Raw genomic sequence first — 13685 nt, 5'->3', positions numbered from 1 at the left:
GAAGACTTTTTTTCCAGGCACACTTTCTAAGTGCAAAGTTTAAACTCCTAATGAGAGGACACAACATACCGGGTCAACTGCACATAAAAACGTACAAACTAATCTCTATAGTGACAGAAATAACAGTAGGGTTCATTCACTTTTTTAAATAGTTTTTTATTTTTTTTTATTTAAATGTTGACAATACAGCTTTCATACAAATATTTACCAAGCACATTCTGCTGCTTAAACAAAAACAAAGATGGCAAATACAAACCTTAAGTTAAGTAAACAATACTATAACCATTTACATTGTTTCACAAGGAAAAGTACAGACAAGTAAAACACAAGGTCTGGATAAATAGCCACTGCTCACAGTTGAACACTTCAGCTAAAGCAGTACTTTTTTGTTTCTTTTAAAAGGTGCATATTAATAGAGTCCCAATTCTGCCAATGCAAGAGACAGTAAATGAACTGCAGTTCTCTGTATTTATAGTGTGTTATTGGTTTGTGAATACAGCATTATATGAAATGGGATATAATGAAGTGCTTTGTCAATCCAAACTTACTAAACCCGGTACTGCAGCAATAACAAAATCCATTGCCAACCAGACCGCCCCTTCCTACCCTGGATTTTGTATAAATGCTTCATTAACCTCATAGAGAGAAATTATTATGGACAGGCACTTTGATTTCTAGCTTTTTTTTTTTCTTTTTGTTTAACCTGGCGCTGCTGAACCAGATGCAAGGGTTTAAGAATAGATCAATCATGCCAATGTTTCTTACTTCACCAGTATAAAAAGTGACATTTTATAAATGTATCTAACTGAACAGGGTGGCATTAAGAGGCACGGTTTCATTTTTACAACCATTCACTACTACTTTGTTGATGCTCCAAAAGCTAGAAGGTTCTGCTTTTTATTTATTTTTTTTAATACTGTAGGATTGTCTCTGGACACAAGAAAAGTGAACATGGGCATTAAGCAAAAAATATATATCAAAGCATGCAAGGAGTTTAGGGTTGTGGCATCTTTCTGATTCCTTGCAGAAAGTGAAAACCCTGTTGCTACCGCCCCGCCGGTCACGCTGGTAGAAAGACAAGGTATTTGCTAAACAAGTATTGGAAAATGAAAAAAGCAACCCAGTGATTTACAGCCTGCATTTTTTTTCAAAAATGATGCACAGCTTGGTTTTAATTCTACCGCTCTTCACACTACATTACTGACGTTAAAGGTGAAAATTACTACATTTTTAAACCTTGAGACTTTAAAGTAAGTAAATGTAGATCGCTTTTAATATTTGTGTGAAATTAAAAGCAACAGTTCTAATGTCAATGGGAATTGTAGTTTCATTTGAACCTCAATGTTCAAATGAAACTACAATTCCCATCGAACCAGTTACCCTAACAGGTAAATCGAATGAAAGTGGGTTTGGTAAACATGAAGGGATTAAAACACAAACACTTTCCAGCCTGGGTGTGTGAAGGAGCACCCAAAGAAAAGCCCTTCACACACCTGATCCAGTAACCAATCAAACACCACCTCCCTGCTCCCTGAACCAATCGTCACCCTCAGCTTGACGCTCGCCCCTTCGTTATTGTTAATATTCACAGGAAACACGTTCACCACTTCCATGTCGAAAGTCACAGCAGATCCAGTCGAGATGGCCGGTAGCTGGTTGGTCATTTCTTTGCCGTTTACAAATACGGCACCTGGAGGTACGAGAGCAATGCAGTGAGAAGAGTCATGAACTGCCTGATACTGTAGCCACAGGGAGCTGGTTTAAAAACAATATTCCAGCCAGGCCCATGGAGATACTGCACATATTAATATAGCAGTCCTGTTGTACAAGTGACCTGTACAACATTACTGAAATTACAAGTGAAGAATGTCAATGATCAACATCCCCCCCACTCACCACTGGTAGTAATGCAAACAGCCTGATCTCGCTGTAAGGAATCCTGTCCATTGCGACGGTCCACACAGACTCCAACACTGTCGCGCTTGTCTGGCTGACCTGCGCTTATAATTCTGCAGGGAGAAGAGAGAGAGCAGATAACACATTATATACACACACAGACTCTTCCACGAAAAGATTATTTCTGTCTCAAATAACATCTTAATCAGAACTACAGGGAATATATATATATATATATATATATATATATATATATATATATATATATATCATTGACATGTACCTGCAGGGATAGAAATAAGACTCTGGTTGCAGAGCGTTCACCCATTCCAGGTTTTATTACAAGCTTAATTTGCCAGTGTATAGGTAACAAGCTCAGGTGTGTCTTATTAAACTGGAATGGATCAAATTGCTGTGCGATGGGAGTCTCATTTCCATCCCTGGACTGGAATACTACCTTCCACAGTGAGCTGAGATTTCAGTTTCAACTTGGATTTATTTAAACCAAACCCTGTTCGTATCTTTGGCACCCACCCATGTTAATGCTGTCATTCCCCACAAGGAAGCACAAGAGGCGGAGGCTCACCTGAAAGTGAGGGTCTGTCTGCAGCAGTAGGTGGGAGCCTGCGAGTACAGGACCCCGGCTCCACACAGCTGGGAGTCATTTCTCAATGCGATGTCCCTCCGGCTGCTCAGACTGTACTCCTCACTGCCCGGGCTCCATTCTGCAGAGGGAGAAGAGCAGCCCAGAGAGAGAGAGTTAAACAGGCCATCGAGAAAACAGCTGCACACACACGAGAGGAGAGAAGGTACGTTACATTCAATAACCATCAAACAAACAGCAGATTTTAACAACGTCTCAGTGAAACATTTGTCTAAATATATTACCAGATTTAATCAGCCTCTGGTATAAGCCACAGCTGGATTTTGAAATACCAGTCGACAGTATCAGGGATTGCATCAACCACTTATTTTATGGGGTAATGGTGGGATATTCACAGACAGGTGGTTAATGCAATCCGGGGGGGGTTCCCCAGTGTTGTGGAAAAGCTCTAAAGAAATCCAGCTGTAGCCGATCGCAGCAGGGTGCCGTATAGATAGATTGAAGTTTCTTTTTTTGCACAGATGTGTTATGAAAGTGTTTTGGATTCAGGTGGACCGCGCGGTCGATCGTTCTGGTGACGGTAATGCGCAGCTGTGTGTGGGTACCGTGGGGAGCGAGGGCGGTGCAGGCAGTCTGGGGGATGCTCCAGGGGCTCCACTCCTGGCGTCCGTCGCCCCGCGCACACACGCGGAACAGGTACTCCGTGTGGGGGTCCAGGTGCAGCACCAGGTACTCGCTGTCCTGCCCCACATATGCATCCTCAAAGTGACTCGACACGCTCCGGCGATACTGGAGACGGTAGTCCTGAGCGACAAAGTCGTCGTCCACCTACAAATACAAACCAATAAAATAGAGTATAATCACCGCTCGGAGAACCATGTGGTCTTTACCGAAGGACTAGTTTAGTTTATTCCGGTCAGGGCTCCAGGTGAAACAGTACGGAATGCTTGAGGTCTTGTATGAACAATGCCACAAAGCCAGCGAATGCTACGCCTTTAAAAGGGTCACAGATGATTAAATGATTCCATAAACCTTACCTGTTGCCTCCGCACTTCCCTGCACCAAGGAGTTTTTAAAGAAGCACGTGTTCTTCACTCTGCTGATGGGACACTGACCTGCAAACTGAGAGCTTTCTTTAACCTGGCAGGGAACCAGGTAGCATTTTTCAAAAATGAAACGTGCCTGTCTGCTGTAACACGCGTGTCTGTCAAAACTGTATGCGACGTGAGCCCTGCAAAGCTTGGGGTAGTGCCCGGCAGGTAAGGCTTCTAGTCTCGTTTCATCAGCCAGAACAACAGAAGCATCACGTCAGTGGAAGCCCTGCACCCTGGCTCTGTCTGAAAGCTCAGTTGAGTTGAGTAGCGTCTCCGTCACGCTCACCTTACACCAGCGCACAAGGATCCCTCCCGGCCGCTCCACCAGCTCGTCGATCTGCACAGGAGGGTGCGACGCGACACTGCCATGGGTGCAGATCCTGCCCTTCACTGCGGGGAGCAGGGAGTCGTCGAGCTGAGCAGACAGGCAGGACACCTCCGCAAGGGACGGCACCTCGGGCAGACTGCAAGGAAAACACAGCCATCAGTGCAGGGGCATGTCAGGTTGAAACTGAAGATATCAATTCAGCAAACGGGACTGTCACCACCAGACTCCAGGCACGCTGAGGCCCCTCCCCCGGAGAGTGAAGAGGACCACCCCTCGGTCTCCTACCTGTCCAGTTGAATCTGCAGGGCCTTTTTAGTAAAGCTGCCCAGCTTGTCGTCCTGCTCTCCGACCCCACAGCGCAGAGCAGCCTCGCCTGGAAGACAGAAGGCTTTTTGAAGGTTTGCAGCGACTTTCCAAAGGCTCTGATGTTTCAGTGCTTCGAGGGCTTCGTAAAGCCCTTTTCCTTCTCTGCATTAGGCAGCTCTAACCTCTAATGCCTTGACTAATCTTTAATAATAAAATGACAGGACAGGAATGTCTGGGCAAACACAGGAAGTTCCCATGATTCTTCACCAGCCAGGACAGCTGTAGGATGAACCGTCATCCCCTTGCAATACTCTAGTCTCATTGTAATGTCTTATTCTGACTGCCCTCAATCTGTTCATTAAAAATGAAATAGCAAATAAACTAAGACGTACTACTAACAGAATATAAACCCAATGACAAACGTTTGGATTAAGAGTCTATTTCAATGTCTTTACTATTGACTGTTTTCTAGTTACGGAGGAATTAAACAAAGAAAGAACCAAGTTGTCTGGGGCTCCCTCCTACCTTCCCTGAGCAGCTCGTCGGCTGTGCTCACCCCCTGCTCGATCAGTTTCTGGCAGTCGTCCAGCGGCCGGACGCTGTCCTGCTCGATAGCGTCCACCTCCAGCAGCAGAGCAGCCAGTCTCTCTTCCAGCAGCCTGCTGACTGTGCCCTGCAGCGCCTGGAAGTGCTGCACCAGGACAGCCCTGGTCTGCGTCGCGCTGCCCTTGATCTGGAGAGAGAGGAGGAGGAGGAGGACAGACAGAGCCCCGGTCAGAGGATCAGCTCGGAACTGCAACCCCAAACACTGCTGGACTTCAGCTTTAATCAAACCGGCATGACTCACAAGTAACCAGCTTCTGAGACTGCAGCCATGAGCATGTGTGTATTCTGATAGAAATATAGATACAGGTAGGCACACAGACAGGAGAGCTCATGGAGTCATTGATGGGAAATGGTAACGTTGGTTAACAAGAATGATTCAACAATAAACAACATTTGTATCTATAGGAAGGAAATGCTGCAAAATGAGAGATTGTTAGGAGAGATAGATCGATGGAGACATATGGGCTGTGCATCTCACTAAACAGGTCAGCGTTTTTTATCTGCTGAAACGCGTCAGGCTCCCGGACAGCCTCGGAAGTCCTGTTCTGACTCTCTCATTGTGATTTCTAAAGGAAGTGATGTGCATCATGACAATTAGCAGGCTGTGCAGCGGTGCTCACATGTTTACGGGAAACTTCCTTTGCAGACAGCTCCCATCGTCAAACAGGAAGCCTGTTTGCTTTAAATTAGTCAGGCTACACTTTGGGCCCAGCTGGCTGCCTTAGTTTACACTGATCCCTGAAAAATCATTTGTTCCGCTGGCATTTTCCACGTCTGGTGGAGTTCAGAAGCTCTCCTGTCTGTAGTGTTACAAAGATATAGTTGGCAGGATGTTTACACTGAGCCTTCGAGGGATGAGGAAACCTTCCAGAATATCCTGGATGGTGTATCTTGGTTAACACTTCAGACAAAAATTGCTGAACATCACAGAGCAATGCAAACCAGCCATTAAATATCACGTTACAACAGACTGCATTTTACTAGTCCAAGCTTAGGGAATGAGGCTTCACTAATAGTTTAAATACAACAGGGCATCACGGAGCAGGTGATGGGATGCATGGAGCTCAGTAACGTGGGAAGGTGCAAAAAAAAATCCAGTGTAATTAAAACTATAAATAAAGCATTGAAGTGGGACTGGGACGGAGGAGATACGTCAAGCCAAACCGCTGTGCAAACAGCAGAAGCAAACTCAAGTGCAGGTAAAGAGAATCTTTTACAAAACTGGAAACAGGCACACAACGGCACACAAAGGTCGTGGAACAGAACAGAGAGCAGGGAGGGAGATGAGTGGGTGTGTGTGTGTGTGTGTGTGCTGGTGTGTGGAGGGGAAGCCAGACCTTTAACTTCCATCCGCTGTGCCTGAAGAGGACCAGGAAATTCAGCATTGTTTACCGTGGGACGTGCAGGGGTGGGGGAATGCAGTTGAAGAGAAGCAGGAGGTGACACACCAGAATGCACTCCCTATCCTTCTGTCTGTGACACCCCCACACTTTTGTATATATACTTTTGATACTGTGCACCAAGGAATGCATATCAAGGCAGCGCATGAAGAACCCTCAACCACTTAAACTGTGTTTTTAATTTTGCATTTATTTTAAATCTTGCCTTCATTTTCATATACAATATATTAACCTCCCTAGTATCTTGGGGTCCATGATAATTTGCATTGCTGTGAATCTAGCTCCAATCTTCTAATACAATGTTAAAGTACAGAGGTGAACAACAGTATCTCAAGATGTTTTCTAGGATGTGGAAATCAAGGGAAGATCTTTAATATACAGTAATGTACAGGACATACTTCTCCACTGACATGTGCAGAATGGTTTCCAAGGGGCCTCACTGTCCTCCCTGAATGGTTCCTATTTCAATCCGAAAGGCTTGCATGCTAATCTACTTGGTCACCCTGTCCCATTCTCTGCCACCTCCCTGTTAAATGCATTCCTTGGTGCACAGTATCGAAAGTATATATACAAAAGTGTGGGGGTGTCACGATCAGGAAGAGGATTTAAGGTGGCACGGCTAGTTTGAGTAGCTGCCTGCATGCCACCTTAAATGACCTCTGTGTAACAATCTCACCAGCGTGCTAATGAAGTAGCCGGGGTGTGTGAGAATGGGACAGCCAGATTAGCATTCAAGGGAAACCCTGTTTGTATCATTGCTCAGCTTGATGCAGACAGTATCCCTATGTTCGTTTTTGTAAAAGCTGAAACAAGGCAAGGCACAGGTTACATTTGATCTTCTCTCAAGTGTAAAAACAGTTACATTATTCATTCACTCATTCAAGACCAAGGCTTCCAATAAAGATCCTCCCAGCATCCTCTAGCGGTGGTAATGATGACCGCGGATTTACAGAAGTGAGAATACTGGTGGTAACCATTTATTCATGAAACAGGTAGCCTCTAAATATGCTGTTGTACCATATGCATTGGTTTCCTTTTTCATGCAGCTCTTTTTAAATCCTGTTAAAAGGAACAAATGTGTCCTTTTTGCTTACTTCAGTGTATGTTCAAATAAGTTGCTTAAAAAATAAATAAATAAACAGCGCCCCCTACCTGCTGGCGTGCCAGGTCCAGGCCCTGCACTCGGTGCTGTAGCTCGCTCCTGTAGTTCTGCGCTGCCTCAATGCTCTCCTTCGCCTCCTGGAGCAGAGCCTCTGTCTCGATCGACATGCTGACAACACACAAGCAAGCAGGACTCACAGCACCATATATACAACACAACCCAGATCCATCACTCCCATTATATTACTGGAATAATATAATCACACACACAAGCAAGCAGGACTCACAGCACCATATATACAACACAACCCAGATCCATCACTCCCATTATATTACTGGAATAATATAATCACACACACAAGCAAGCAGGACTCACAGCACCATATATACAACACAACCCAGATCCATCACTCCCATTATATTACTGGAATAATATAATCACACACACAAGCAAGCAGGACTCACAGCACCATATATACAACACAACCCAGATCCATCACTCCCATTATATTACTGGAATAATATAATCACACACACAAGCAAGCAGGACTCACAGCACCATATATACAACACAACCCAGATCCATCACTCCCATTATATTACTGGAATAATATAATCACACACACAAGCAAGCAGGACTCACAGCACCATATATACAACACAACCCAGATCCATCACTCCCATTATATTACTGGAATAATATAATCACACACACAAGCAAGCAGGACTCACAGCACCATAGATACAACACAACCCAGATCCATCACTCCCATTATATTACTGGAATAATAATCCTTATAGACTGATAAATCTTTGGATTTGTGTGTGTGTGTGTTTTTTTTAAGGTTCTGATGCATTAAATGAAGTTTAATATTTGTGAACCTATTCAAGACTTCTGCTGACGTCATTGAGTAAGTCTAGCTATGTTTCATGTACTTCACTGAATCCATCCAAACAGACACACAGCGCTCTCCCTTTTGTAACGCTGTAGTCTGGAGCCTCAGGTAAGAGACTGACATTACAGCGAGTGGCATGGTGGTGCAGATAGAAGCCTTCACCATACCGCCTTCAAATCTGCCATGCATGACACAGGACCGCTTTACAAGAAGGGAGCACTGTGATTAAAAGCAATTGAAAATACAGTTTGTTAGCTACAACCTCCAGGTACGAGGTGTGTACTTAATTGCCACATTCTTGCCGTGCTTCATACAAGCCTGGTTCCTGCTCAGTTAGACACGCAGAGAAAGGGAGTCGGTGGTTCTGTTCTGCTTCAGCATCGGTCGCTGTGTCCTCTGGGAAAGATTCTGTAAAAGCTTTCTGGATGTACTCGAAATACCGGATTTGGATCATCAAAGACTAGAAGCAAGAATTCTCTATTGTCACAAAAATGCCTCCGCAGAGAATGGAACCACGTGAACGGTCTGCCTGTAGCCAATCATTATTCCACAGGAGGGAATTAGCTTTGAATATTACCAGTGCAGACTAATTCCCAGCAGGCTCCCTCGTTACAGCGGGTCACAAATTAAATGTTAATACAGACCTGGTCAAATCTGCATGAAAAACTAATCTGCTGCCATATAACCCCACAGTGTGTTACAGTAGTTAAATCAACAGTATAACTCCATGATCTAAATTCATTTTCACCACTAACTGTTAGTTCTGGGGCACTGATCAAGCTAAACAACCACTTCCTTCCACCGCTGGAGAGCACCCGCAGATTCATCCGAACACACTTCAGCGAGCCGTGCATTCACACTGACTGGACCTGCAACATGTGAATCAGGACTGTGATTGCTTTATGCTGTGGCACCTCACTGAGGACCATGTTTTTAAAGCGTTCCCCCCCCCCCCCCCAGTCTTTAATTAACTCCTATTTTTTGAAAGCAGAATAAAATCATGTTAATGTTACAAAATGAGAAACAAGCACCACCTGAATGCTAAAGAAAACTTGCATTATTATTACTTGGTTGTTTGGTTCTCCTTTTGTAAAATGAACAGGAGTTTTACCACTAATTAAAGACGCTTTGAAAATATGGCCCTGAGACACTGTACTGGAATATCTTCACTGCTACTGATGTGATACCAGTAGTGCATTCTCCTTGCATTTCCCAGTCCTTCAACACAAGCACTTAATGGTTCCACAGATACCCAGGGATGGAAATAAGACTCCCGTTGCATAGCAGTGTGATCCATTCCGGGTTTTACTATGAGTTTATTAAGACAGGAGCTTGATACCTATACTGTACACTGTGTCAAATTGAGCTCATATTAAAATCTAGAATGAGTGAAACTGCTATGCAATACGAGTCCTATTTCCATCCCTGGATACCCAATAGCAATATACAGCTCCAGGACACTCTGGGTATGTCAACCTGCACTATCCTTATGAAAGTTTGCTCTGGTAAATCAGTATTTTTGCATTCTCCCCATGCTTTCCTATACAATGTATTTACTATAGTCTACCATGGTTTTAACAACATGCTTTCACTGTGCTGTATGACACTTTGCAATGCTTTTACTATGTTCAGCTTTTTATAAGGGTGGGCATTCAGAATATAGCCAAGTCCATATTGGCCGCCTGTGAAGACAGACAGGGATCAAGTGCAGAGTGGACTCATTATTTTTTCACTGGGCAAAAGCATTGAACTGCATTGAAATAAATGGTCACTTGTCACTGTTTACCATTCCTAGCTTTAGTCTGAACCTGTTTATTTTATTTTGAAAAGCCTGTTAAGAACGCCTGGAATGCATCACGATGTAAGATGGCCAGCGCTGGAGGCTTGTTGTGTAAAATCACCTGGTCATGTGGCAGCTTGTATTATCACTCTGTGTCTCGCTTTAACAGGCTGTTTTAAAACTCCCCGCGTTTCAAAGCGGGATCAGCCTGTGAGTTTATCAATAGCAACACTTCACTGAGTGAGTCATGGGGAGAGCAGTGTTTGTATCTGTGCCTTGCGTCCGTGTTGACGTGCCTGGGTTCTGATGGCTTTGGGAATTGTGCTCTTATCCAATCAGATAGATACAGAGGAGCCCCACACTGAACCGCGCCCTCCAGCCCTGTTTGAACCAGGTCGTTGTGTAATGCTGTTGTGTTAGACAGAACCAGATCTAAAGCCCTTTCATTTAGTTGCACTTGTGGAAATACATTTGTATAAGCCAACTCAATTTAAGTTTTTAGATTTTAATGTTCTTATTGTAGTGTTGCCCCCTTTGGCACTGCTCAGAGACACACTGTGCCCGCTGTGTATCATCTCTCTCTGAAGGACGAATCACACTGACCCAGATTACTAGGCAGTGGGGCTGCCTGCCAGAAGACGCTGTATTGAATCCTGCAGTAGCTCAGCCCAGCCGCTGTCTCACTGCACGACCTTGGGCAAGCTACATTGCCGACCTGCTGTCTGATAACAACATTCTTCCATACAGCATCCTGTGGACACTACAAAAGGGAAAAGACTCCTTACTGACAGGTCGGTATAGGCACAGAAAGACGGGCCACGCTCTTTACCTGGTGCAGAAAGACGGGCCACGTTCTTTACCTGGCGCAGAAAGACGGGCCACGCTCTTTACCTGGCACAGAAAGACGGGCCACGCTCTTTACCTGGTGCAGAAAGACGGGCCACGCTCTTTACCTGGCGCAGAAAGACGGGCCACGCTCTTTACCTGGTGCAGAAAGACGGGCCACGCTCTTTACCTGGTGCAGAAAGACGGGCCACGCTCTTTACCTGGCGCAGAAAGACGGGCCACGCTCTTTACCTGGTGCAGAAAGACGGGCCACGCTCTTTACCTGGTGCAGAAAGACGGGCCACGCTCTTTACCTGGTGCAGAAAGACGGGCCACACTCTTTACCTGGCGCAGAAAGACGGGCCACGCTCTTTACCTGGCGCAGAAAGACGGGCCACGCTCTTTACCTGGTGCAGAAAGACGGGCCACGCTCTTTACCTGGTGCAGAAAGACGGGCCACGCTCTTTACCTGGTGCAGAAAGACGGGCCACGCTCTTTACCTGGTGCAGAAAGACGGGCCACGCTCTTTACCTGGTACAGAAAGACGGGCCACGCTCTTTACCTGGTGCAGAAAGACCGGCCAATGAAAAACTGCACTACGTTCTTTCGGACACATTAAACGTTCTCTTCGAGCCGTTGTGATAACCCTAACCCTTAGCCTAATTAATAACCGTTTTAAATCTTAAGCTCAGTATTAGAATTATCTCAGCTGTTCCGTCGCTAAAAAGCCTAGACCGTCTTTCTACACCAGGGCCGACAGTCCCGTGTGTTCACGTTCGTTAAATGGTAGCTGTTTTGTTATAAAGGACCCACACCCAACCCATCTGCCTCCTCCAATTTACTCGCCACTGTGGGTTTCTCTGCGCCCTACAGCCCCGCTTCTCCGCTACATCACGGCAGCAGTACAAGGATACAGGAGTGCAGACTTCAGCGGTGCAGTCCGGAAAGCAAGAACGCACAGCTACAGGAAACTCGGTTACATTTTTTTTTAAAACGTCGTTGTTATTAATATAGAGTGTACAATCTCGAATAGCTGATACAATCACCTGGGGTCCATTCACCGATGTTTAGTAGCCGATTGCCAGTTCTAGTACAGCACCCACTGAAGCACGCTTAACGTTGCAGTCATTTTTTTTTTTTTGCAAGCCGAGTGAAGAGGCGGTTTGCAGGTTCCTGCTAGTTATGTATGATTCTGACTAGTTCAGATGATGTGTAGCCCAACTTCCGTAATTCAGCCACGCATGGAACGCACTACTATATGAAAGTAATAAAACGGTTATATACTTTCATTAAGAGAAATGTTTTTTTTAAGATACAATTAGAATATTGTGTATATATCATACACAATATTCAAATTCTATCGTTAAAAAAAACTAAAACAGTAACTTAACAGTTAATGTAAGTTGTTATTATTATTATTATTATTATTATTATTATTATTATTATTATTATTATTATTGCATTACACGTTTCGTGTAATTTTTAAGCAAAAGTAATCAATCGGCAAAACAAAATCCATGTAGCCCAAGGCGCTGTACTAATGAGACGCTACAACTGCATTTCTTAAAAGGAACTTCCCGACCGACTATCGGACCTTAAGAAAAACACACCCAAACTTAAAAACTAATTTATAACAATTAGCATCACTGCATAGGACACTGGCTTTTAAAATACTGCTTTTGATAACGCCATGCATGCTATTACAAACAAACGGTACATACCTGCCCGAGTCAAAGTAAGTTCATAATCTTCACAAAGTGACGGATCCTCCTGTACTTCATGCAGCTACACATACAGCTGCCAATCATCTGCGCGCTGCAACGCCACCTGAACCGGGCTGGGAGGCGTGGTCTCCGACTGACAGCTGGGGGCAACAATCACAGGAGGGCTAGAACGGTGCAGAGGCGGGACTCCTTTGCTGGAGACTAGGTTGTACTCTTTTCCGTATCTTAACTGCATAGACATGAGAGAAGTGTGATATTATTAGTTGTGTTCAGTTTGTAGTGTCGTCTCTGATTTAGCTATGTTGTGCAGGCAAGCAAAAGACAACATTTTCAAAACAGCAACACAATAAGCTGCGCAAATTAATAGAAATAAATCCAAAGCTATTATTACACCGTGTAACAATTATTTTTTTTTTGGGTTCCTGGGTAGTAAGTGTTATTTCCTAATTGCTTATGCCTCAAAAGTATAGAAAATGGTTATTATTCCCCACAAACTTTGCTTTTGTGACCAGGACAGTGATATTTTGAAATTTACCTATTTTCCAGAACATTCCAGATAGATTCAGTGCTGAGTAAACTTGGAGTAACTTCTAGAACTTTCTAGAACTTCCCAGTAATATAAATAGTAGTGTAAATACAGGGGCCTTAAGCCCACCAGTTCAGTTTAGTTCCAGCTGCCTAAGTGGATACATATCTGCATTTTTCTGAGATGGCATCAAGGTCATAGGAGACTTCAAAATGGTGGCATTCCTGATGGGTCTCCAAGGCGGTTTTACCAAGTTTCCCTGCTATCTTTGCCTTTGGGACAGCAGGGACACCAAGGCGCACTTCCACAGGCGGGACTGGCCACAGCGGACCGAGTTCTCTGTGGGGAGGAACAACGTCAAGTGGGAGCCACTGGTGGACCCCCGGAAGGTGCTGATGCCACCACTGCACATCAAATTGGGCCTTATGAAACAATTTGTCAGAGCTCTAGATAAGGAGTCGGCAGCCTTCAAGTACCTTCAAGACTTCTTCCCTAAGCTGTCTGAGGCAAAGGTCAAAGCCAGTGTCTTCGTCGGACCACAGATAAAGAAGACCCTGGAGTGCAATGAATTCCCCAAGAAGCTCACTAGTAAGGAGAAA

General features: G+C 44.5%; 1 protein-coding gene across 1 annotated transcript; it reads right to left on the bottom strand.

Moving 5' to 3' along the window:
* Positions 1-135: 135 nt before the first annotated feature.
* Positions 136-12665, bottom strand: LOC117424790 (cytokine receptor-like factor 3). The gene is made up of 9 exons (XM_058992302.1): positions 12558-12665; positions 7387-7504; positions 4754-4961; positions 4208-4295; positions 3881-4058; positions 3106-3328; positions 2483-2621; positions 1897-2009; positions 136-1690 (listed from the first exon to the last, which is right to left on the bottom strand). The coding sequence occupies exons 2-9, from the start codon at positions 7501-7503 to the stop codon at positions 1428-1430; spliced, it is 1329 nt and encodes a 442-aa protein (XP_058848285.1). The 5' UTR covers position 7504; positions 12558-12665; the 3' UTR covers positions 136-1427.
* Between the last annotated feature and the right edge of the window lie 1020 nt (positions 12666-13685).

Source organism: Acipenser ruthenus, chromosome 19, assembly GCF_902713425.1.
Source record: "Acipenser ruthenus chromosome 19, fAciRut3.2 maternal haplotype, whole genome shotgun sequence".
Lineage (NCBI taxonomy): Eukaryota > Metazoa > Chordata > Actinopteri > Acipenseriformes > Acipenseridae > Acipenser > Acipenser ruthenus.
This window is presented reverse-complemented; position numbering and strand designations above follow the sequence as displayed.

Bases quoted from the DNA above. Each gene is read 5' to 3' on its own strand.
- LOC117424790 (XM_058992302.1), bottom strand. From the start codon at position 7,503: ATGTCGATCGAGACAGAGGCTCTGCTCCAGGAGGCGAAGGAGAGCATT. The intron at 4,962-7,386 runs GTAGGGGGCGCT...CTCTCTCTCCAG, and splicing joins TGGACCTGGCACGCCAGCAG to ATCAAGGGCAGCGCGACGCA. The intron at 4,296-4,753 runs GTAGGAGGGAGC...TCTGTCTTCCAG, and splicing joins CGACGAGCTGCTCAGGGAAG to GCGAGGCTGCTCTGCGCTGT.